We start from the raw sequence: 25,319 nt of genomic DNA, 5'->3' as shown, positions 1-25,319 counted from the left end.
GTTCTTTGTAAACGGATACTTGCTAGCAGCAAAGCTAGGAAAAATGAAAAAAAAAAAAAAAAAAGGAAGACAAAATACAGCAATTAAGACCTGTACAGAGGATAAAATGTTTCGTTTGTCCCAAGATCTGCTTAGGTTTTAGTAGGATTATAGAAGACTAAAAATACAACAATTTTCTTTAAAGTACTTTACGTGTACGAGTGGACATTGAAAGCAATGAACATCATGTTATTGACTGCTTCTTTTACATTAGAATTCAATTAGTAACCTCGACAAAATAATACTAATAATTTCAAACGAAACATCTTTCTGAGAACTACAGCTAATAATTGTTCTTGCAGAGAGCTTCGGCTTATAATTAATTTACAATACAATTCCAGAAAGAGAGAGATCTTGCCTGTAGATAACAAAAAATTGGAACGAGGTTTTTCCAGCTAGCGCGCGCATTGAGTCCATTGACATAATCTAATATTTGCTGGTTTAGACCTGAACAGTAGTATTATAATGCGGTGCGGTGCTACTCTACTGTCCGAGTAGGATCGCTCGGTGTTACTGCTAGTTGTAAAAATATTTTTTTTTATTTTTTTATTCATATTTTTTAATATATTTAAATATTTTTAAAAAATAAAAAAATACATCAATATATTTAAAAATCACTTTCTTTATTATTCGGCAAAAAAAAAAAAATCACCAAGCAGTCAAACCGAACAATATGTTTAGGGCGGCATAGTAGATTTTTTCTATAATATTGTGCGCAGCAGGAATGAAGTATTTTTCAGACAATTAGCAATTATATATATAGGCCGCCGATAATATGCATAGAAAAACTACCGATCAGGGTTTACAGATTTTTTTTTTTTTTTTTTTTCGGCCTAGCTAGCTGAACTAATCCTTTATGCAATAGCTAGATGCAAAAGAACCAAGATTGAAGCGGGAAAAAAAAAAAATGCATGTTTGGGTCAATGAGAAATAATTAATGCTTTAGTCCCGAATTTGGATCCAAAAAATGTTCCGAATGGGATTTTTTTTTTTTTTTTTTTTTTTTTTACCGAATGATTAAGAAAATATTTTTTAATGATGTTGTGAATTTTTTATTTTTTTAAAAATATTTATTATGATTAAAAAAATACATAATTTGGAACCCGTAGTAGTACTCTTGGGTCAATACCCTTTTGGAAAGCTAAGCCTAATTGTCAAAGTCGAACTACGTACCTTTGATTAAGATGCCAATTATACAGTGTTAAACTTACAAAAATATGAACCTTTTATTTCAGGAACTACATTTTACAATGAAAGAATTGACAAATAAATAGATACACGAGACTAAAGTACTTTCTATGGTAACTTATAATAGATCAGTATGGAAAGAATTTACAATGGCTAATTCCTAAAATCATGGTGTTGCTGATTTTGTATTTCATTGATCTTGCTGATTTTGTGCTAAGTGTGATCCTGTCGATATACAGGATCCAAAAATTGATCAATTCCATGAATGCATTGGTATTATTTGGAAGGGCTTGCAGATTACTTCATGAACATGATCTGCGAAAGGTAACCAATAAAAGTTAATGCAGATGATAGCTAGAAACCTAATCTCTCAAAAGAATGCGTACATAGACAGCAACGCATACCTCCTTGTAAGTTACAAGCTGTACTTCTACTATGGTTACTTGTATTTATTTTTAAATAAAAATCAACAATTGACCATTTGATTAAAATCATGAGCCGTGCTACACCCACTACCGACAAGTTATAAATTTTTATTTTATTTTTTCTGATTTTTTTATTCATTTTATTCATATGATCCTTAAATATTTTTTTAAAAAAATTACAATATTATTTTAAAAACACTTCTTTAATCACTAAATAAATCAATAAATAAATAAATAATCATGGGATCCAATCGTCAAGATGGATCTCGGTGAGTTTTGAATTATGCAAATCATATATATATGATCCATCGTATTGTGTGCTAGCTAGTGATGTCCATTATTCCTCGTACGCTGACGTGGATGTTCTTTACTGGTCCAAAGATTGAAAACTAAAACGAATATGACAGTCTGTATTTTACACCAAAAAAGGCCGGTATTTGTTTTTTTTTTTTTTTTTTTTTTTTTTTTTTTTTCCTTGGCAAAATGGCCGGGATTCAACTGTTACAATGAGAAGAGAAGCAAGCAAATGTCTTGCTTTCAACGTGGCCAATGACCTTTCATCTTTGCCGCACAGCGCCGCAAAGGGATATGGTACCCTTGTTGTTCTTTTCGGTCCTTGTGGCTCAAGCTTGGTCGGTGAGGCCCCAACAACTCCCGGTACCCAAAAACATATTCATCTTAGCCGGACAGAGCAATATGGCCGGACGTGGAGGCGTGGTTAACGATACAATCACCGGCGTCGCCACCTGGGACGGCATAATCCCTCCACAGTGCCAACCCAACCCTTCCGTTCTCCGGCTCAGCGCAAACCTCACATGGGTTTTAGCCCACGAGCCTCTACACGCAGACATTGATGTCAACAAGACCAACGGGGTTGGACCCGGCATGGCTTTTGCTAACGTCTTGGCCAAAGACCCGACCTTTGGTGCCATTGGTCTGGTCCCCTGTGCAATCGGAGGGACCAAGATAAGTGAGTGGGCCAGAGGAACATTCCTTTACAACCAGTTGGTGCAGAGGGCTCGGGCTTCGTTGATAGATGGCCGTGGCAGTACGATTCAAGCGCTTCTTTGGTATCAAGGGGAGAGCGACACAATTGGTAAAGAAGATGCAGAGTCATATAAGGGAAAGTTGGAGAGGTTTTTCATGGACCTCCGAGATGATTTGCAGTCTCCCCTGCTCCCAATAATCCAGGTAATGCACGTATGATCTTGTCCTGATCAAGCTCTTGATCAATGAATGTCTTTGTTTGTCAAATTTCTAGTTCTCGCTTTCTTCAATTGCCAATCTTGCTCCCAAGCTTGGGTCATATGGGTCCAAGTCATGTGACATTAATCTTTTCTTCTTTTTATATACTCCACTTTTGGGAGAAATAATTGATAGTGCAGAACAGTCCCACTCCATATTCTGCAGCTAGCAATCTAGTGATTACAAGTTTCGACAACTTCTAGGCCACAACCCAACAGTTGTCAATTACACAAAGCGAGGAGTCGGGTTAGGCCAAAAAATAGAGTTTTACACCATCCACTCATACTTTGACACGTATGAATTTTAAAAAATATAAAATAAAATTAATTATAGGAAATTTTTGGTGGGCCCCATTTTTAATATATTTTTATACTACTTCTCCATCCTATTTTTATAAAGTGTTTTTTTATGTAATTAGAATCAAATTGAGATTCAGATTGCGTAGACTCCGAGAGAACAAGAAAGAAGCATGATGAGTTCGGATTTAGATAAGTATTATCATAAATTTTATAAAAATAAATTTATAAATTGATACGATTTCGTATGATATATTATATCTACTTTATAATAAAAATAATTTTACAATTTAATGTATTATATATAAATATTGTCAATTTGTGAATTTATTTTATAGAATTCTTTTGTAACTAAAATATTTCTCTTTATATTATACTTTTATAATTATTATAACTGTTTGATTGAATTTAGTTAAATGGTGAGAGGTTTGGATAGTGAATTCAGATGAGATAAATTAAAATGAAATTTGAATAAAGTATTGTTAATATATTATTTTTTTGATATTATTATTATTTTAAAATTTAAAAAAATTAAATTATTTATTATATTTTATATAAAATTTTTAAAAAAATTATAATAATTAAAAGAGATGAATAAGGATACTTATGTCCCCAACCGTGTCTCGTTTACCAAATCTTCTACCCCATCTTTTTATATTTCTATTTCTTTATATAATAATATATATACACAGACAACTGTGAAATAACGTTGGAATCTTTTGGGTAGGTGGGTCTGGCGTCGGGAGCTGGACCTTTCATAAAGATTGTTAGAGAAGAACAGATGGGTATTGACCTCTTGAACCTGCGAACAGTAGACGCCAAGGGTCTGGCTCTTGAGCCGGATGGTCTGCACCTAACCTCGCCATCCCAAGTTCGACTAGGCCAGATGTTGGCCGATACATTCCTTCAGTTCTTGCCCAGTGGCCCCATTGTCAGCCTCACTTACAGTGGCAGTTCTGCAAGGTGTTCTACTTTTATTGTTGACTTCTTCATAGCTCCATTGTTAAGATGTATCAACAGGATCATCCTGCTAAATTAATAAGCATGTCTAGCAAAAGAAATTGTACGAGTCATATGAGGGGTCGAGTTTTTCTGTCTTGTTAGTTTCATGCCCAAAAAATCAAACTTCAAACAGTCTTACAAACGTTTTACATCAAAAAAATTGTTTTGTTTCATGCCAAAACAAGAGGAGGGCAGATTTCTGGCTGTATTCGAACTATGTGCATGAACTAGTGTCTGCTTGTCAGGGTAATTAGCAGTAGGGTAGGCTCCATTAATATTGACAAAGGATGAATATGATGACATTCCAGCTGAAGTAATATGGTTGCATGTAATAATAAACCAATCAACCAACTATCCGACTGCTCCAACAACTTTGATACAGGTGGAAATTTGCATGAACATAGAAATTGCCCATGTATAAATCAGCTTGCAAGTCCATACTGTAAGAACATGTCAATTATAAAATAATTTAAAATACAAATATTTTTTATGCAAACTGATGTGGCAGGCCACCACAGCAGTGGTGTATAATAATAAAAGAAAAAGAAATACAAATATTTTTTATGCAAACTGATGTGGCAGGCCACCACAGCAGTGGTGTAAAATAATAAAAGAAAAAGAAAAAGAATATCTTGTTTGTCTCTAGGAAACTAGTAATGCTGCCTATGTGGAGCTGGTCAGGACTCATCTAAGCTCACATAAATATTACAATGCGTATACATATTTGGTCAGCCAATCCATTTTTTTCAACTGTAATCAACTAAACTAAACATGCAGACTCTTAATGCTGCTTTTCAGACAGTTACAGTGACAATACTCAATCGAAGTTTCTTGGTTGAAATTATATTGAAATGGAAAAAGGAGAAAGAAAAGGCATGGGAGAACATATGGTATCCTGATTCATGCATTAACTAAATGCAAAACATGTGAGTGACCCAAGTTTTAGTTTTTCCGATGCTTATTTTCCAGAAGGCCTGCATGACATGCAATAGTCCAGTTAGGTCTCAGGCATTTTGAGCAATTAAAACACCAGGTGATAAGACTTCAGTTCAAGTATCCCAAACCCATCAGAGCAGATTTTAAAGTTCAAAAAGTTTCTTGTTCTAAAGATAAACAAATGTCTCCAGGTGCAGGACATATCCAAGGCCACCGATACATCATGACTTCTAGTAAATATTTGGTCCACTGAAGCTAGGCATGAAAAATTCATCAATAGTACAAGCAACAGCATTAAGATATTGAAGTGGAAGGTAGAAACAAGTTTAAATTGCGTGGATCAGGGCCCAAAGTCCAATGGCCAGAACCATATCATAGGGCATTCTAGAGTAATTAATAAATCATAATCTTTATAAGAGATGTTTAGATCTCAAGACAAAATTTCCTCACATACACAAGAAGGGTTTGAAGAGAAATACAGAGCTGCAGATTATCTGCACATCATGTAAGATTGCATATTGTAGGCCACAAAATACCCCTACCACAAATACTCAACATATTCTTTGGAGATCTTCCAGAATATTAGGTGAAACAAGAAAAATAAATAGAGAAATTACACCATTGGCACCAATACCTAAAGATCAGCATCACAAGCACTTAGAAAGGCAAAAACTTATCAGCGGCCATTAAATTTGCATCCATCCTGGCATCCTGATCATAAAGAGACCCCATTCGTGTATCCAGTATAGCCAGTTGGGACTTCACCCATGGTGGATTGTACCTGCCTTCGACCCACAAAGCTTCTCCAGTATCTTTGTGCTTAAAATCTGGATATTTTGGGTTTTTCTGTCAACAAAAGAAAATTTCAATAATATGCTGTGGAAGCAAACATGAACAAGAAATTAGTTCGATGGTGCTAAAATTTCGTCCATGAATTTTCCAATATTGTTATTTAGTAGAACGAGCTATGTCATTATAATATGGTTCAAATAATTATATTTAACATAACATTTGAATCAAGTTTCATAATTGCTGAAGAATTATCGAGCCAGTACATAGCCGAAAAAATATATATCCACACTTTTCAAGCCAAGAAAAGCAACCTATTGTTTATGCTATCTATTGATCCATTATGCTTTCTATCTTATAATATTCACCCATTGTATTTTCTTATTAAAACAACACCTGTTGTAATTTTCATTTGGCCATGTATATTTTGTGCAGATTACTCAAAGCATATCTATAATTCTCCTCATTACATCCTAGGGTATAAGCACATGAACATGTATAAAAGATCCAATCTCCTAAATGGAGAAAATTTAACTGGATTTAAATTTAGTACCTTGTTCTTCCTATTATCCCACCAATCCACTGGATTAGCAAAGAAGGCTTGCCATAATTCTTCAACAGAACCAACATTGCTTGCAGCATTATTTCCAAACTTTTTCCCTGCAAAAATAGAGGAAACATGTAACAGGAACATTCAAACACAAACAAAACTCTTCTCAAATTAAGAATATTTCTTGCCTGCCATCACGGAATTAGATTCACGATCATTCAAAGGGAAAGATGAGAGGCTCCTTTCAACAAAATTCAGTTGCTGAACAACTACCTGCAAAAGAGCTAAAACTATCATAATTGACTACGGGCAAACTGAAAGTACAGAGGGAATGACCTTTGGTTATGAATATAAAATAAATTGAAAAAACCTTGTAGTACGTCTGCTGTCTTCCATCCTCGCTTTCAACTGAATCTGACACCAGGCGACCTGATATGTATATTTGCTGGCCTTTCTCCACATGCTGAAAAGCAATATGCGCTAGCTCATCCCAAAACGTCAAGTTTATCCTGAATTACATCACTGTCATTCTCAAGAAGCTATATGATTTGAACTCCAATTAGCACTGACCCACTGACGGTATTCATGCATAGATGAGTTAGTTTGTTACATCTTAAGTCTTAACGAGATCAACAAGGCATCAACTAACAAAAAATTGTAGTAAGCAAAACACGCACACGCACCCAAGCCAATAATGTGTAACAGAGTGACCTTGAGTTGCTGGTCAGCATGCATTCTAGATAAGTTTTGTTTGATAAATTGGTCAGCGTGCATTCTAGATAAGTAATCGACTCATTTCCTAGTTTCATATTATACCCCTCCATTTCTAAATTGAAAATTTGGAAACTTCTCTCTTTCTCTTTGTTCTTGTGTCCCAAACTATTAAAGTTTGAAAATTGCCACACGAAACCCCTAAAGTGGAATTCCCAAAAACCAAAAAATACCAAGCAAATCATGGTTCATATATAACTCGCACCCATAAAACATATAATACACAAAACTCCCCAGCCGCCACCCATTTTGAGCACTCGACATTCAACTAATTTCCACTACTTAAGAACCAAACTGAATTATGAAACCAAAAAGTCACAATTTACAGTGCCAAATTTTAAACCCAGAAACCATATTACAATGAAAAATGGCGACAAATAAATTTAATCCTGTCCATAAAGAGAAGAGGATGGATGATAAGGTTTTACCAGGAGGTGAGGGAGGAGGACTTCTTGACGGCGAGGCGGGTCCAGGCGAGGGCTTTGCCAGAGGGTAAGTGCTTGATCTCGACTTGGGTGCCGACGATGCCTATGAGGTGCACCGTGTTACTGTGCTCCTTACTCCACGGGATCTCCGCCGGCCTCGGGAACGCCACCTGGGTGCTGTTATTGTACTGCTGCTGGGCGTGGTAATCCACCGAGCATCTCAAGCGCAAGCACGGATTGGTGGATGAAGATGGAAGCAGAGAGGGTACACTTCGGTTGGCGAATTGGGTTTTGGGTATTATGCAAACGAAGTTCCTTGCAGCCGCCGTTCTAGTGGTCGTGGATGAATATGATAATGGTGGTACTGGGGATAGTAGCGTTTGGTTCAACGCCATTTTTTGTAATCTGAAAGTCTATATCTATATCTCTCTATCTTTGTGGGGAATTCTTGCTTTCTATCTCTTATCGCTATGGTCTTCTCCGTGAGACCGCTCGCCGAGGACGTGCGTGCAAGTGTGGTGACGACGGCGATTTTGTGACCTCCTTTGCGCTGATGTGAATTTTATGTCGAGTCCGAAGATATCTCACGATTTAATAACAGTTAATAGAATAATCATTTTTAACAATTGTGGATACGAAATTGGACCAACAGACCTCCACAAGCCCAGTTATACAAACAATGGATGGACTTTCTTGGGTTAGCATTTGCAGCTAGGAATTGGGCTTCTATCTAAATAATAATAATAAATTTTGTGATTTTGTCAAAGAAATATAACAATGTTCTCAGTTTCTAATAGGCTAGATTTGGATAGTAAAATTCTTTTAACTCATATTATATCATCACATTTTATTCAGTCTTATCTCAATATTCAAACACCATAAATATAAATACTTTTTTTTCAATTTCAAATTTTTAACTTTTTTATCTAATCATTGCCTAATCATTACAATTTTTCCAAACTTCAAAACAAAATATAAGAAATAACTCAACTTTTTCAAATCTCAAAATATAAAAAATTATATTCTAATAATATTTTTATTCAACTTTTTTTTCTCTCATTTACCAAAACTCTATAAAACATATTAACTCAAACCATTTCATTATTATTCACAAACTATTTCACTACTATTCACAAGCAATTTTGCTACTATTCGAGATAATCTTATCTCATCTCACTATCCAAATGAAACCCTAAAAAGAACAAGTGAGTGGTTGTGAACAATACAAACAGGGGTAGAAACGATGACATTGGCTTTCTTGTTTAATATCATTATTTCATAAGAATTCTAAATCTTAAACTCAAAATTTGGAGTTTTTCGAACAGCATGTTGAATAACATGTTGCTTAGAAAAGTACAAATAAAAACATATTGAATAACATGTTGTTAAGACCCTCCATCATGAATAAAGATTGTAAGAACCACATCTAACATAAGTAGGGATATACTATTTGGTAAAATACTTAGCCATCTCGTCCACTTGAGAACACGTACATGAGGGAAGGTTGTACTGGGTGAGCAAAGCCAAGGACGAGCAAAGGGTAGGCTAGCACGATGTTGGACGAGCAAGGACGAAGGCGAGCAAAGCACTAGGTGAGCCAAAAATAGGCGGGCATTGCATCGAGCAAGCAACAAGATAGGTGAGCAAGGTATTAGGCAAACCGACAACAAGCGAACAACATGCAAAGCAATACAAGTTCAATCAAGGGCTTTGAACACATTCCTCGCAGAGCGCTACTATGAGTCTGAACTAAAGCTCAAAGTACATTCCCCTTGCTGTGATGGGAATCCGAGCAAGTGCTAGAATTTTGTTACCCCTATGACTTGATAAAGGCTCGAGCAAGTGCTCAAAAATGACTTAATGAAATCCGACCATGTGCCCAGGAACTTGTGAGGTGCGCTCACAATACACCATCATTTGTGAGAATGATCGTGAACTTCACACTCCACCACGACCATCCGTAGCTGGCTTCAGAAGCTTTATTAATACGTTTTTAACATTCACAAGTGGCAACTAAAAAGGGCCAACCCCATTGGAGGAACTCGTCCCTCCTTTGTCGAGCACCTGGTTCACGATAGAGCACATCATTGTCATCTCTATCTCTTCCTCAATCTGGCATACACTTGGACCAATGGATGTCTGCCGACCAACGAACTAATCAGGTTGAAAGTGAACAGTGAAACTCATGAAGATGTTTCATCCTTTTATCTCCTTACCAGCTATTTCTTTTCTCGTCATCATCAATCTCAACTTGAAGATCCGCTAACCTACAACCGACCAAAAACCAATAAATATTCACTACTCAAGGTAAGTATCTTCTGTAACGATGCTTTCAATGTGTGCTTGATGATCGTGGACTATGCTATTATACATTCAATCCAAGTTTGTAGCTTTTATATTGCTAAGAGTAAGCGGGTGATGATCTTATTTTTCTTATATATCACTGTCTTATTGGTTGCTTGGCAAGTTATCTTGCGGTTTTCCAAATTGCGTATGAATGTCATTTACGCAATCTATGGTCTTACCTTACACTTTACATTGGGTTTTTTCATATCTTATAAGTTGATTTTGAGAATGATTTTAGTGTTGAATTTCGCCTCTTGAGATGATATTTTTAAGAGATGCTTGATGTTTTAACAAAGTGGTATGCATGTGTGTGATTCGTGACTCCAAGCCGAGATGAGGAATTATCTTAATGGAGATTTCCTAGTCACGTAGGAGCGTGTGAAAATGGAATCACTACAACAAATACTGAAGTTTCCCAGGGAGGAACCTCATGGCAAAAGGCTGATTTTTCGTGGGAAATACCTTTTACACACCAAATCTGTCCGTAGGAGTCTCGTGGCTTATACTTCACCGCAAAAGTCTTATTATCCACGATAACTCAAACTCGTGAATAATACCAATATTTCACCACGGTACGTTCCGTGTGAAAAAACTTCTATTTTCGTCGCAAAAGGGAATATCTTTTTCTATGAAGCTCATGGTAAATGGAGGAAGTTCGACGAGTGCAATCAGTGGGTATAACTATTATCCACCATTACCGTTTGTGGGAAATAAGGATGTGTTAAATGCATTACCCATGAAGTCTGATGGTGGGAAAAACTTACTTGCCATGATAGAATGTTGTGGGAAATACTTTTGCATTAAAGATGAAATATTTTTCCCCACCACAACTAACTTGTAGAAAATGTAGAATTTCCATGAGGGAAGTTTGTAAGAAATGCGTTTTACATCAATATAGTTTAGTTCATAAATCCCACAACAGCAGTCGTGGCAAATAAGTTATTCCCCATAGAGGCCTCCTATCGCAGTATCATTTTGGCAAATATGTATGATATCAGCTTTTTACCATAATTGCTAGCTTCTGGGAAAAGTGGCTTGTTTTCACCACTAATTAAAATTGTCTACATTTTTTCTCAAAATTGGAAATTAAGGAGTGAATAAAAAATGACAACCATATAAAATTAGGCAAAATTAATCCAAAATACACTGACAGTCATATAAAATGATTGTCATTGTTCATATATATAAGTTAATTCAACATTTGAAACTGTTCATTTAAGAAAATGGAAATACATCAATGTTCACTGTGTGGGAAGGACAAGAGAGGGTCATCAGCTTGATTGTTACAACTATTGTATAGCCCATAAAACAACTATAGTACTTCTCTACATATATCAGTTTGATGAACTTTGCTCCAGATTAAATCTCCCCATATCTCCATTGCACTCATCTGTATGAGATAACTCATTTTGATCTAAATAGGTGATGAGCGCTAGTTGTACTAATGCAACCTCTATATCCTACTTGATTCCCGTATGCTGAATGAAAAAGACCTGTCCAACAGATAACATCTAGTGTTATCATCACATCAAACTCTTGCCTCAGCCAAAAAAACATTACACTACAAAGAATTCGTTCCTCATGACAGTGATCTGAGTAAGAAATCATCACATACCATCTCCCTTAATATACTTAGGCATTTACAATATTGAACCCACGGACAAACCTTATTAAATCCCAAAGCAAGCTGGCAAATGTATATATACTTGCAGCAATATATAAATTGATCCAGTACATGAGCTATAAAAATAATAAGTATGCCATACAAGATTTCCCTAGCTAGTATACAATAACACTGGAACCAAATATATCATTAATAGCTGAGTACTGTTTTCACCTCCTTCATTATTAGTACGCTAATAATTGTTATCATGCATGAGAACGTAAATCGAGTTCTAGTGCATAATTATGTTTGTGATTCATAGTAACTATCATGCAGATCAATGAGTTTGATAATTAATGCAGATCATCATCCTGGCTAAAGCTATGGTTTGGCCTTTGACCACCAACATATTTTCCTTCTTTTTGTTAAAATGAAATTTGGGAGCACACATTCAAATTCGTAGCATACTCGCACATCAGGTTATATATACATACAATCAATTCAAGCTATTTTATGAACAACAAATGAGCATACTTTAAGGGGTAAAATTTCATAACTCAATAATCTTTAGCACATAACATTCTAAATTTAAAGGCGATGAATCTGAATGTAAGAGTTAAAAGAGTTGGATTCAAAAGGGATCATAACCTAATTAATGGGATGCAAGTATTCAAGAAATATTATGTATATTCATGGCTAAACAAAGACAATGAAAAATTGTGAAGAAGAAACCAAGCTCATGAACCAGAGATACACACATAGAAGAGGCAGCAATAGGCGAGAGATTTACCAAGGGGAGAGGGAGAGACAGAGATTTGAGAAGAGAAATCATCAATAGGCAAAGATTTGAGAGAAGGATGCACCTTTACTGGAGTTGGCAGTAATCAATGCCCAGGTTGTGAGTGGCGGCAACTGGCGGCAGTGAGGTTGAATGGGGCGGCAACTATCGGCAGTGAGTGGACGTCGAAGGGCGGCGACGCAAGGAAACCACCGCGACGCAAGGAAACCACTGTCGGCAGTGAGGTTGCAAGGTGAAGGCAAAATCACTAGTACTTGCTAATTGAGGGCTCGGCGAGTATAAATTACAAAGCAATACACACCTTCCGTGGAAAAAGCTCTTGTATTGGGGTACAAAAGTAGTAATTCCCAAAACATTTTAACACGAACGAAATCTCGTCGTCATAGATCCTTTTTTCTCCACGATTTTTCACTCAATGCACGAAATCTCATCATATATGGCAAAACTTATTGTGACGGGAGCGTTTTGTGCCATAAGTCCACTATTTTCCACTAGCGGTAGTCATGGTATATAAAAATCGTGGGAAAATCCCATACTTCTTGTAGTGAATGAAATCTTATAGGTTGATTCCAGGCTATCAACGGGCTCAGGCGAGATTGTAACGATCTCGAGTCGAGTTGTTACCTCTCGGCTGGCAAAGGCTAGAGAATGCTTTTGGTGAACAACAGTTACCTGAAGTCAAAGCTATTCTTGAGATGAAGTCACATGGGTGGTCGTTACCTATGGTGTGGTAAAAAATGTCAATGTGTGTACATGCTTATTTTAGGGGAGATCTTGGTGCATGCGTTAATAAGGAAATGGTACTTAGATGATTTTATGATTATGGGAGAACTTGGGGTTCTCGAATGGTTTTATGGATGTATGGAGGATCTAGGGCTCTCATGCTTAAGATATTTTCATTAACATTAGGAATTGGATGCTCGAGTTGTTTACTGTGTTGAGGGAATTATATATGTTGCTCGAGTTTCTGTAGTTTTGAGATTTCATTTATATTTATGTTGCTTGAAAATTGTTATGGATAAGTTAAATAACTATTTCTCGAGTTTCCTGGTTGTTCCAAAGTTTCATATATGTTGATCAGACTCTTTGATGTTGTGAATTTATATACTTATTGCTCAGGGTTTCACATCACCCTAAGGTAATGTATTGGTGTTGCCCGGATTTCTTATCTCCGTAAGTATACATTTGTTGCTCGGATCCTTATATTTTATACTTGTATATTCATTGTCATTACATGCATTTTATGAATTGTCATAGTTTTTAACTTACTAAGATGTCTCAAAATCTCACAAAAGTAGTCCCACTACAGTTTCGCTTTTCAAAAATGTAGACTTTGATGTAAACGTGGGCGATGAGGGCGTGTATGATTAAGACAATCAAACACAACATGAGGAGTGAGATGAGGGCCTTTCCCTATTTGGGTTATCCTTCTGCTGATGATTATTTTTGTTTTTGATTTAGATGAAGTTTTTGGACAATTTATGATTGTAATGACTTTAAAACGACATTGTAATGTTAAGACAAATGTGACTTATGAATGACACGTGATGCCTAGTTTGGTGTTTTAATATTTTCTCTCGTACTTATGTCTATAGTTATAATACATTCCTTTTTATTTTCCATTGCAATTTTTACCACACAAGTGTGTTGAGCATACGAGCACACAAACATCTACGGTCATCGGGGGAGTGCCTATGTGGTGCACAATATCTCGACGCCACGGTTCTCCACTAAAACACAAGTGGAAACTGATAGCATCAAAAAAATTTTCGTTAATTATTTGTTGGAATTGAGGGTTCAATTTATAAAAAAAAAAATTATAAATTAAAAATAAACACAAGTTACACAACATATAAATCCTATAATATCTATTGTCACATATGCAAATCTTTAGGACATTATAGATCATGGAAGTATTTGACAACGTCTTCCTCTTTGCGAGTTGGACTCTTTAAGTTTGTTGCAGTAAAACATAAGATTGGAGTATCTTTGATGTGAGCATAAGGTCAAAATAAGAAGGAAAATAATTTACACGTAATATTTTTTATAATATATTCATAACAATGTGGTAAATTATGGGTATATTTGTAAATTACGTCATAAAAGTAATATTATTTTATAAGAATACTCTTTTCTTATAATATTATTGGGAAATATATTGTGAAAATGTATTGTACTCGAATAAGAAATCCTATTAAAGTACAACACATTTTCGTGCAAGTCCCAAGTACAGAAGGATTCTGCAACCAAGTACTATACGATGTTGCTAGCTTGAGAGAGAGAGAATATAAGAGTTACTGCTGGGATTACTCAAGACTATACAACCTTGGAGAAAAGTTATCCATAAATCAACACGCTCTTACCATATCAATACACACGGAGAATATGGGACATTAAAATCCTCAGTATATTTCCTTTACTTGGAGAGAATATGCCCCTCCAGCATAACTGAAAGTTTTATTTTTCCTTTTCCTGATAAGAATGCATAAGATTAGGCGTTCAAAGATTAATATTTTTCTATTAATATTTTAGTAAGAAAGAGGATGTGCTGAGAACATCATCTTTCTCGCGTGCAGCTGTTTTAAAATAAAATAAAATTTATTATTAAAAAATTAATTTTTTTTATATAAATCTTATATTTATTTAATTTTTTTAAAAGGACTGTAAATACCTTTTTATCAAAATAGTTATACAATACTTACACACTCGTATCTACAACTATCATTCCTCTTGTTGAAAACATCATGCTGTAAAACCAATCTCTTAAAAATAAAATATACAGCCAAGAACGCAGTCTCTTATTTCATTCTTTGCTTTTGGTGTTGTGATTACTCTAATTTGTTGACTTCAAAGGGGTGTTTTTTAAAACTGTCATATCAAATGATCCTGCATCATCATTTACCTTTTGGATTTTGTAAACATAACAAGAAAGACACGAGTTTTGAAAAAATATGAATGCCAGAAAAGACATTTTTTTTAAATGTGATTGTGGGGAAAATAATTAATAACAAATAAAAAGATACAACACAAAATAAAAACATGATTAAAAAAAAAAATCCCAAATAATTTCAATACCATTCACAGGAAACCTCTCATCAATGGCATTTTATGAGGTGCCCTTCTTCTCCACAAATAAAATTAAGGGGGGAAGAATATAAGAAAATAGAAAGTGAGTGCGCGTGAAACATGTCGACTTAATCCAGGGTTTTATACGATTATACAAATGAAACATACTCTATCCTTCTTGGAAGGACCCACAAGCCACTACCCAAAAAAAATGAGAGCCCCCACTACAAAAGTGCTACCATCATTTTCCACTATCACCCCCCACCACTGCTACAAAGAAAAAAAAAGAGAGCATATCAAGTAAGCTTTGACGATTCTTCACCTTTACTTGGAGCTAGGCACGACTTTAAGGGCCTGCTCGCATTTTTTTGGGCATTGACATCAAAACCTGTCTTGACAAAAGCTAAAAAGAAAGGAAATTAAGCAAGAACCATGGCATCTGACTTTGATTGCAATTTGAACCGAGTGAGCAACTAAATCTTGTGGGGGTTGAAAGTGACATGTATAATAAGGTATAGAGAGACCGAGGAGCACATAATGAGTTTCTGATAGGACCATGTGGGAAGTAGTTTATCCTCTCATGAGGTCTATGGAGGGGGATTGCTTTCTGGCTTGACAATGCTAGAGGTGTCTGATGGCTGTGTCTGGTAAATGGCTGATGCCAATGAGATTGGCATGATGCAAAGAGCCTTCGACTGAAGGAACTGCATGGCAGCCCCGACGTTTTCTTCCATAAGCTTAGCTACTTGTCGTTCGGTCCCATCATTAGACCACTTCTCCCACGCTGGTTGGTTTCTTCCACCATCACTGCCTTCCTCCTAAGATACAAAGAGAAGCAACACAGTGGCTAAAGGTACAAGAAAAATAATATAGAAATCTGCAAATGCTTCATAACGTTCATATTTATAACCTCAACTGATGATAGTGGAATGTCTGTTACAAGTGGTGCCACTGCACCGGCTCCGCCCAGCCTACTCATGCTCAAAACCTGTAAAGGGAAAGGAATTAATAAAAGAATCAAACCAAATTATATGATCACGAATAGCCAATTGCTTGAACACCCCCTTTTTAATTTCATTTTAAAACAAAAGAGACCAAACGCCAATACCAATCATGCAATGTTTACATCACAGACGTTTAGGGAAATGAACTCTTTAGCACCTTTGGTTTGCTCAATTTTTCACTTGAGCATTCATTTTTGCTGTCTGAGACGCGCCTATCACATGCATATTCCATTTATTGTAACCCAACTTACTCAACAAGCCTTAAGGAAAGCAAATGACACATTCCAAACGGCAAGGTAGCAAGGTCACGAAGGAAATGGGTCAAAACATGTGGTACAAAAAGTAGCATCTCCTATTTGTCATTAGAGGGAGAAGCCACCACATGATGATAGTATAAACAAGATAAGCATAAGACGAATAGCTTAAAATGAAAATATGCCTTCAAAATAAAGGGCGTTGGTCAGGCAACTAACAAATTTTAGCATCCCCATAATTTCAATGATGATTGAATCAAAATCAGCACAAGACAACAGGTAAATTGTGCTAACAGAGTAAACGAGTAACTAGAAGGAAGTCATAATAGAATGTCTGAAGCTTGTTTTGTTTGTCTAGTTAGCAAGCTACATGCATATAGATATATGTTATCTTCTTGACACTTTTGATACGTCACTATTCTAGGACTCTATATAATTAAGAGATCAGCTAGACAACTACATAAGAATAGTAGAATTTGTAAGGAGCATAGATTACTTTACCTTGACTTGAAGCCTTAGGAACTTCACATAATCCACAATTTCATCAAGCATGGCAGCTCTATCCATCTACAGAAACATGTCTAGATCAATAGTCAAACAAAGGAAAATCGAATCGTATGGTCGGTCAATGGAGAAATTTTTAAGTTGAAGATTGACTTAGGAAGATGTCATCATGCAACATAAATTAACCATGAAACCATGTTTTCATCCATAGATTCAACATCCATGCAGTCAATTCAATGAAACAGGTCCCTAAATAAAAAGGGTGTGACATCAGCCGAAGCTCATTCTTTCTTTCCCCACACTTTTTTTTTTTTTTTTTTTTGGGGGGGGGGAATATCATTAATTAAAAACTTCCTGGTCAAACTAACTTAATATACTCGCAGCACAAAGTATAGTGCATGAGAAGAATGAAACAAGCAATCAGGTAATAGTGGGTTTTCAAGCCTAAGCAGATAATACTCAGCAGTTTCTGTTCCCGTGATATGTACTGCTTTTTTTGTATTTTATGCATCCCCATTACCATCAAAGAATATTTTTTTTTGAGTTTCAGGTGACGCACATTGGAAATTTACAATAAACAATAGTATTTTTCAGATGTAAATAGAATAAGCATTAGTAAGACAGGATGGACAGTAATACCTTTGAGATTTCATGCTTCCTGCCATCTAGACAGATATATTGTACACCACCAATCTAGAACTAATTGTTTTATATGGTATATTGAACATATGCAAGAAATGTTTCAATCAAAATTACAATCAATGAATAACTGAATGCCTGAATGAAAGGGGAGACAGTGCGTACTTTCAAGGTTTAATCCATGTGGGATCTATTTTGAATCCAATCTTATGGAGCAACATATCATATAATCAGTAGGCCTAGTATTGTGCTGATAAAGAGAGCAATTCAGCACAAAACAAAAACAAAAATTAATGTTTTTAAACCTCGAAATTTTCTAACCATAAAAAATAAAAATATATCCTCTTTCCCCTCTTTTCTGCTAGTTAACATATTTTACAACTAAATTCGTTTATCTTTGCGGGGGTAAAAGAATGTGAAACTCATCCCCAGTATCATCATCCATGCACAAACTGTACCGCAGTTTGCAAAATTTCTTCAGAGATAAAAATGGGCATGATTTAAAGAAAAAGAGCATATAAGTAGTGTTCTGTCCTCTGAATGTATCTTATGAGTACAGTGCCCTTATTTGGATTCTCTACGCCAGATCACTGGTGAATTATTGCACTCCTTGTAATCAGTTGTCCCTTTCTTTTTTCAATTCAAAATGCAGGAATAAATCAAGGCTTCTTTCCCTCTTTTTTTATAGCTAATCAAGAAGTTTTATTCATAATAAAAAAAGGCATTGCCCAAGTACACAGGAAGTATACATGAGAAGTACTTGACTAGGGTTTACAACCGAAAGTAGAAAATCATGGACATTTAGTCCATTAAAATCACACTCCCCCTTATTCAATTTTAGAACATGAGAGCAACTCTCCTTACTTTTCAAGAAGAATAGAACTTCAATAAGAGTGATGACCATAAGAAACAGAATGCATCTTTCTATGAATTAAATTAACGCAAAAGAAAGTGACTGACCTTGTTGACGCTAGGAACCAGTTCCTGCAACGCTCTGACTCTTTCTGCTATTCTTTCTCTCCGCAACTATACCAAAAAGGTGAGGATTAATGTTAACTCGACCATTGCAACAGGGAAAAGAGGAAAGGCTTGTTGCTATATTCATGGCTGCTATGAATATCAAGCTTACCCGCTCAGCTATGCTGTGTGGATCTGTGGCCTGACCTCGTCTGGCCCGCACCCTTGGGCGCATTGTTGGTGGATGTGGTGCCGCAGAAACCGTCGTGGACATTGGTTGGCCATGGAAAACCTGCAAAATAATCATAATTCCATCAACACAGACAACACTTGCATGTGAAACTGGGATGCTTTTCTCACACACACCCACACGTCCCCCCACCCCAAAAAAAAATTCTTCCACCAGAAGAAGAAGAAGAAATCTGCAGAATTTGGAGAGACTGCCAATTGTCCCAATACTAAAGCAAAATCAAATGCCACAAGTTTAACTACCTCACGAAAATGGATCCAAAAGACTGCGAAGCCCTTCAATTTTACTAAATTACAATAATGCTTAGGTCAACAGTTTTTCGCTCTCGGTTTGCTACTTCCAGTGGTTTTAATCGCTTTGCGAGTTACTTCAACAATCCATAAAGCCATCCATTAATCACTGAACCTTGCACTAAAACCACGCCCACTGCCGTTATTTTTCACTCGCTTCTGCATATGCGAAGCTTTTTCAATATTTTTAACTTCCCTTTTTCTTTTCGAAACAAAACTAACAGATGCCCTCACATGGCCTCTTGTTTTTTACTTCTTGTCTGATATAATACCTTGAATCTCACACAGTTGTTCACAAACCCATCCCCGTATGAGTTTCCCAGCATCACTTTGCTTCCCGTTCTGTCCTTCGGTATTATACAAGAAGAACAACTCAAATGCATAAACCGCATATCCAGTAGTTATCCTCCTCTTCTCTGACTTAAAAATTATCACTACTACTAAGAAGCGAGCACACACCGAAATAAAGAGAGAAAATTTTGATCCTTCTAGTTGACGAAAAAATTTCCTAAAGAAAAAGAATCCTAAATTTTGTTAACCTGAGACTTCGTATAGAACCGTTCAGCTGAGTTTGGTTTATCAAACTTTCCTGACTCAAAAAAACGCCACTTTCTGACCCAATAAAAAAGAAAAGCATAAAGAAAAAGAAAAGGTAGTATCTTACGTTTTTCATAGAAGAAGCTCTACCATCAACGAGGTCGTCGCGAAAGCGTTTGCCACTCCCAGAGGCCTCTTCGGGCTTCAGAAACCCTCCCTTTCCCTGGTCCAAGCTCAGCCCCAACGGAAAAACCTGCCCGTGGAACCCGCCGGATACGTCGCCAGAGTTGAGCTGCAGCATCATCGGCGGAGGCGCACCGCCGGCAGACAAGCCGCCATCGGGTGCATGCAAGCCTCCGGTGTCGGCCGAACCGAAGGTCTGTATGCCGAGAATTTGGTCGAGGAAGTCGTCGTTGGTGGTGGCTTCGGAGGAGGGATGGTTATTCGCCATGAGCTAGGTAGACGGGCTGACCGCTGACGGACTGGAGTCGGACTCGGCTGAGTCGAGGTGAGTCAGGGGTTCCAAATAGCATCTACTACATATACCCACACAGAGTTGGGAGAGAGAGAGAGAGACCAAGAGAGAGTTTAGTCTTTAGAGAGAGAGAGTTGAGACTTGAGAGTTTCTCTGCTGTGCTTTGTTTTGCTTTGCTTTCTTCTCCTCTGGGAGTAGACGGAGAGAAGAAATACTGGAAAAAGCGGGTGGCTTTATCCTGCTTAAAAATGCCGTACTTTAGCTGAAAGGGCCTCTTTTTCTGTAAAATTACAACTGCAAGGCCTTTCGAATTGGGCCTAAAATTTTAACCGAGTGTAAAAGGCCTCGCTGAATGGCATTCTACCTGCCCGCCTGCCTAAAAGGTGGTCGACTTGAAACAATGAGACCTCATATCTGTGTAGGGGGTTACAATTTGGAGTCAAATATCATCAGCTAAACAATTATTACATCTTCCATTTCATATGCTCAATTTCGTGGCTATCTTCATACATATTATTTCCAGCCTCATTCCATTTTTCTAGAGAGCGGGAGAAAGAGATTGCATGGTGTATCCGATATGGGTTGGCATCTATACTTAAAACTCAAGCTTTATTGGGTTATAAGATTCAGTAGAGTTCAGTCTAATTTTAAACTAAATCTAATATCTAAACACTCAACTATTAAATTATTAAACTCATATCATCTCAAAATCTTCTTACACGTGGGATCCACAATCTTTTTCAACTTAACACATCTTTATACGTGAGATCCACAGTCTTTTTCAACTTCTCATAAAAAGTATTAAAACTTATATTAACATCCAAACACACTTTAAACTCAGTTTAGATGAGCCGCACATAACTTCTTCCACTACTCAACTCAATATTATTTATAAAAAAATTAAACTCAATTGAACTTAACTCAATATCTAAACACAACTTTAATTTAATGGAGAATAAGCTCTCTTGAGTGTAAAATAAATAAGATCTCAAGACTTTTATCTTATGTCTTGCGTTATTTATAACGAAGGGTTTCCCTTTTCTTAACTGGATGTGGTTTCTTGGACTGCTTGTCGTATAGTCGGGCCTTTGACTTTCTGAACTCTAATAGCATTTTTAGCCGCAATGAAATATGACGGTGTTATTTATTTGATAAAAATTATAACTTTATCTTTCTCTCTCTTTATTTTTTTTTCCTATTTAGAGGGCATACAAGATGTATACATGGTATAGTTGTAACCCTCCTAAGATGTTCCAAAGTGTAAGTGTTTAATGCCTCAATACACATTAATGGACAAACCTACATTGATTACAGACAATTTTAAATATCGTATTCACATGTTGTATTTATTTCTTATATGATTGCAAACAAATTTTGGAACGAATAATTGTACTATTAAGATTCATAGTGGACATAGCATGTAGTAATAGTATGTACAAATGATTCATAGGAGATTAGCTTCATGTTCACTCTAGGTTAGGGTGTAACTCTCATAAAAATAGAGGTGTAATCGGTCCGATTTAATCTAGTTTTGGATGTATTTTAGAACCGAATCGGTACACACCAATTTTGAGAATTGAATAATCACGATTCATCCCTGAAATCGATACTTTCAATTTTACCTGTTCCAGTCCGATTCGGTCTGATTTTATCGATTTTCCTAATGAACTAGCAAGTTCAAACGCTTAGGAAGTCTAGCTTGGAGCAACTAACTGATAAATTAAAAAAAATTGTTTAAATATAAAAATGATATGAAACAAAAAATAAGAAGTATAGTAAAACTATTATAATATACGCACATTATTTATAAGAATCATATTATCATATATGTTAGTGATAATATGATGGTTCCATAAAATTAAAATTAAAATATTTTATGTTATATTAACTTCATGTTATTAGATTATTACACTTTAAATTTTTAAAATTCTATGTTATATTAATTAAAAATTTAGCATATAATATATATCATATAAATAAATCATATAAAAAATTATTTATATATAGTCAAAATAAAATTTATATATGAATTGGTCCGGTTCGGTATAAAAAAATCAAAACTGAAATCGGACCAATTTGGAACCACTTTTAAAAAAATAAAATCGGTAATAGACTGAACCGGTTTTACAACAGACCGAATACACCTATCCGGTCCAATTTACCCATTTTTATTTTCAGCCCTAATTCCATGGATAGGACTGCTCTTTTTTATTTTGGAGAGGGAGGGAACATTACCACATCAACGATCCAACCTCATGATATTGCGGTTATTGATACACATTATAGGGTTGCAGACACACGGCTCATTTATTTGATTTGGAAAATTATATACACATAACCAATATACAACTTTCACGCAACGTCCCTTTATTAAAATATTGATTTATTTTGAAATTATATGAAATTTATTTAATTTCGAAGACTTTGAATTTAAGAAGTGATACTTTAACAAAGACTTGTATAAAAACTATTTAGTGGTTTTGTAAATACCACTTCTCATTCAAAATTTGTCAATCTCTTTTCTACAAGGTTGTGTTAGGATATTGAGGTAATCTTAGATAATCTGAGTTGATCTATGAATAGTAATATTTTATAGATTCCATTAAGATATATTTGAATGTAAATAAATTAAAATATATATTTGAATGTATGAAATATGCTGAGATAAATTTAACATTTTTATGGAAAGTTGAAAAAATAATGGATCCCATCAACGATTGATTTGGAATGAGTTGAGCTCACTTCAATAACCAAATATAACCTTAATGTTGTTGAGGATATGACACGACCAGATGAGGGAAAGTGTCAACAAGCATACAACTCTAATCCCACGTATCTTGTATTTTTTTTCTGAGTAAGTATATTATAAATATATAAAACAGTTACAAGATAAAGAGATAATAAGATGGGAGGCCCCAGCATTCATCACAAATCAACTAGTACAACACAGGAAAAAGAAAGAAAAAAAGAAAGATCTGAGGTCAATAACTTGATCCTCACCCATTTCCTACGAGGGGAATTGCCTGAAGTAGTTTTGATACAGTCTGATAAACTAACTGTAATACTACGACTAAAAGCCGCAATGAATTGATTTGTGCTGCATGTTGTTGGTCTGGACTGACTGAATGAGAATTGCACTACCACTTTCCCATGATTCTTGGTTAGAAGAAGTGATAACATAGGAAGATAGCAAGTGGAAGAAGGGTTGAATCGCCGGCGAACGATCGCTAAAAACTGTGGAGGCGCGTGAAGACCACACACCACACTAAGAGAGTGGAGGTTGGTCGGATCTAGGAAATCCAAGGTCATTGACCCCAAACATGTTGTGTGTGGCAGTGACAATATCTCTCTGGTATGGCAGCGTGTGGATCTCACGCTCATTTTGGGCCACGTGTGAGATGCATCGCCCCGCTCTTTTCGACGATCTGCTTAACGCTTATGTCATCTGAAGGATTAGTGGATAAAGAGTCTTGTGGTGCGGCGCATAGCGATTTTGGGTGGCCGGAAAGTAATAGATCGTTGCTTCTCAGCGATCGAAAAACGAAGAAAAAACTAGAAAAAAACAGGTAGGACAATGATGGGACTATACAAACGAGAGGAGGGTGGAGCTCCAGCCACCCTCTGAAAGGAGAAGATGAGATTTTTGGGCCTTAGGTAAAAAGCGTATTCGTCAGAGAGAGAAACGAAAAAAACCCTACGTATATTAGATTGAATGTAGGTGTCAAGGATTTTTCTTTTATTTTCTTCCTCATAGTAATTATATAAATGAGTAATGCTAAAGACAAACTTTAAATACACAAATGTTTTGCAAGTCTTTTATAAAAAAAAAAAAAAGGTGTATTTGTCCAAGAAAAATTGAGTTCATTTTTTCATAGAATGGTCCAATTTTTTTTACAAAAGACCTGCGCGAGACTTGTTCATTTGAGATTTGTAGTTGTATATATCATTATTCTATATAGATGATTTCAATTCACACAATTACTTCTAATTATTCATAGGACGGTGCTACGTCTACCGCTACCAAGTCCCTCTGAGAGCTACCATTAGATATAATGGGTATTTTATTTTTTTACATGTATTTTTTAACACTTTTAAATCTTTTTTAAAAGATAAAAAATTACAATATTAATAAAAAATATTTATTTAATTATTAAATAAAAATAAAATAAAAAATTATAATGATAAGAACAAGCGGTAAGAACTAGTAATAAGAGTACCATTTTCGTTACTCATATTCCAAAAACTTAATTTTGGAGCGCAAAGTTAATATTCACGTAATTTTATTTCCTTTAAAAAAAATACCTCAAAAAAATTATTTATTTCTTTTAAATTCCCGGAATTTTTGGGAGCTACTCTAAACTACTTCCGCCCCTGGACATGGTATCACTTGATTGGTCCTGTAAAATGCACACCCTACTGCTTTGGCGTGCACGTACAGCCCACGTGACTTGGATGAAAAACGCCTACCAATTGTCGGATACAAGTAGGCGACTAATTATCTGTTGGGGAATCAAAAGCTACATGCATACGGAGATGAGCAAAAAGGGCCTCGAAGAAATTGTTGGAGATCCCTGTGGGAAGTGTTACTAAGAATGCGTTTGGATGTTAAAATGAGTTGAGTTGAGTTGAGATGATAAAATATTATTAGAATATTATTTTAAAATTTGAAAAAGTTGAATTATTTATTATATTTTATATTAAAATTTAAAAAAATTGTAATGATGAATTGAAATGAGTTAAAGATCTAAACGAAGCTTAAAAGATCAATCGAGAAAATGTTGAATGTTTGGTGTACCAAACCCATTTATTTACTAGTAATACTACATATAATTATAGAGTACGTAAACGTAGTGCAGTCACTTTGAAAAATAGTGAGATTTACTATTAAAAAATTAATTTTTTTCATGTGAATCCCTTATTTATTCACTT

At 35.6% G+C, this 25,319-nt stretch overlaps 3 protein-coding genes across 3 annotated transcripts; 1 reads left to right on the top strand and 2 right to left on the bottom strand.

Moving 5' to 3' along the window:
- Nucleotides 1–2,146: 2,146 nt before the first annotated feature.
- LOC121251385 (probable carbohydrate esterase At4g34215) lies at nucleotides 2,147–4,370 on the top strand. Its single transcript, XM_041150640.1, has 2 exons — nucleotides 2,147–2,843; nucleotides 3,921–4,370. The coding sequence occupies exons 1-2, from the start codon at nucleotides 2,202–2,204 to the stop codon at nucleotides 4,230–4,232; spliced, it is 954 nt and encodes a 317-aa protein (XP_041006574.1). The 5' UTR covers nucleotides 2,147–2,201; the 3' UTR covers nucleotides 4,233–4,370.
- A 1,151-nt stretch (nucleotides 4,371–5,521) lies between these two features.
- LOC121253124 (protein OSB2, chloroplastic-like) lies at nucleotides 5,522–8,254 on the bottom strand. The gene is made up of 5 exons (XM_041153048.1): nucleotides 7,670–8,254; nucleotides 6,841–6,979; nucleotides 6,659–6,743; nucleotides 6,474–6,580; nucleotides 5,522–5,977 (listed from the first exon to the last, which is right to left on the bottom strand). Exons 1-5 carry the CDS (start codon nucleotides 8,059–8,061, stop codon nucleotides 5,789–5,791), a joined length of 912 nt encoding a protein of 303 aa, XP_041008982.1. The 5' UTR covers nucleotides 8,062–8,254; the 3' UTR covers nucleotides 5,522–5,788.
- Nucleotides 8,255–15,469: 7,215 nt separating this feature from the next.
- On the bottom strand, nucleotides 15,470–20,600 carry LOC121252450 (transcription factor UNE12-like). Its single transcript, XM_041152104.1, has 6 exons — nucleotides 20,043–20,600; nucleotides 19,011–19,130; nucleotides 18,842–18,907; nucleotides 17,240–17,305; nucleotides 16,391–16,468; nucleotides 15,470–16,298 (listed from the first exon to the last, which is right to left on the bottom strand). Exons 1-6 carry the CDS (start codon nucleotides 20,364–20,366, stop codon nucleotides 16,068–16,070), a joined length of 885 nt encoding a protein of 294 aa, XP_041008038.1. The 5' UTR covers nucleotides 20,367–20,600; the 3' UTR covers nucleotides 15,470–16,067.
- Between the last annotated feature and the right edge of the window lie 4,719 nt (nucleotides 20,601–25,319).

This window comes from Juglans microcarpa x Juglans regia, chromosome 2S, assembly GCF_004785595.1.
Source record: "Juglans microcarpa x Juglans regia isolate MS1-56 chromosome 2S, Jm3101_v1.0, whole genome shotgun sequence".
In the NCBI taxonomy this organism is placed as follows: Eukaryota; Viridiplantae; Streptophyta; class Magnoliopsida; order Fagales; family Juglandaceae; genus Juglans; species Juglans microcarpa x Juglans regia.
The sequence above is the reverse complement of the archived record's forward strand: the minus strand, read 5'-3'. Positions and strand labels throughout refer to the sequence as shown.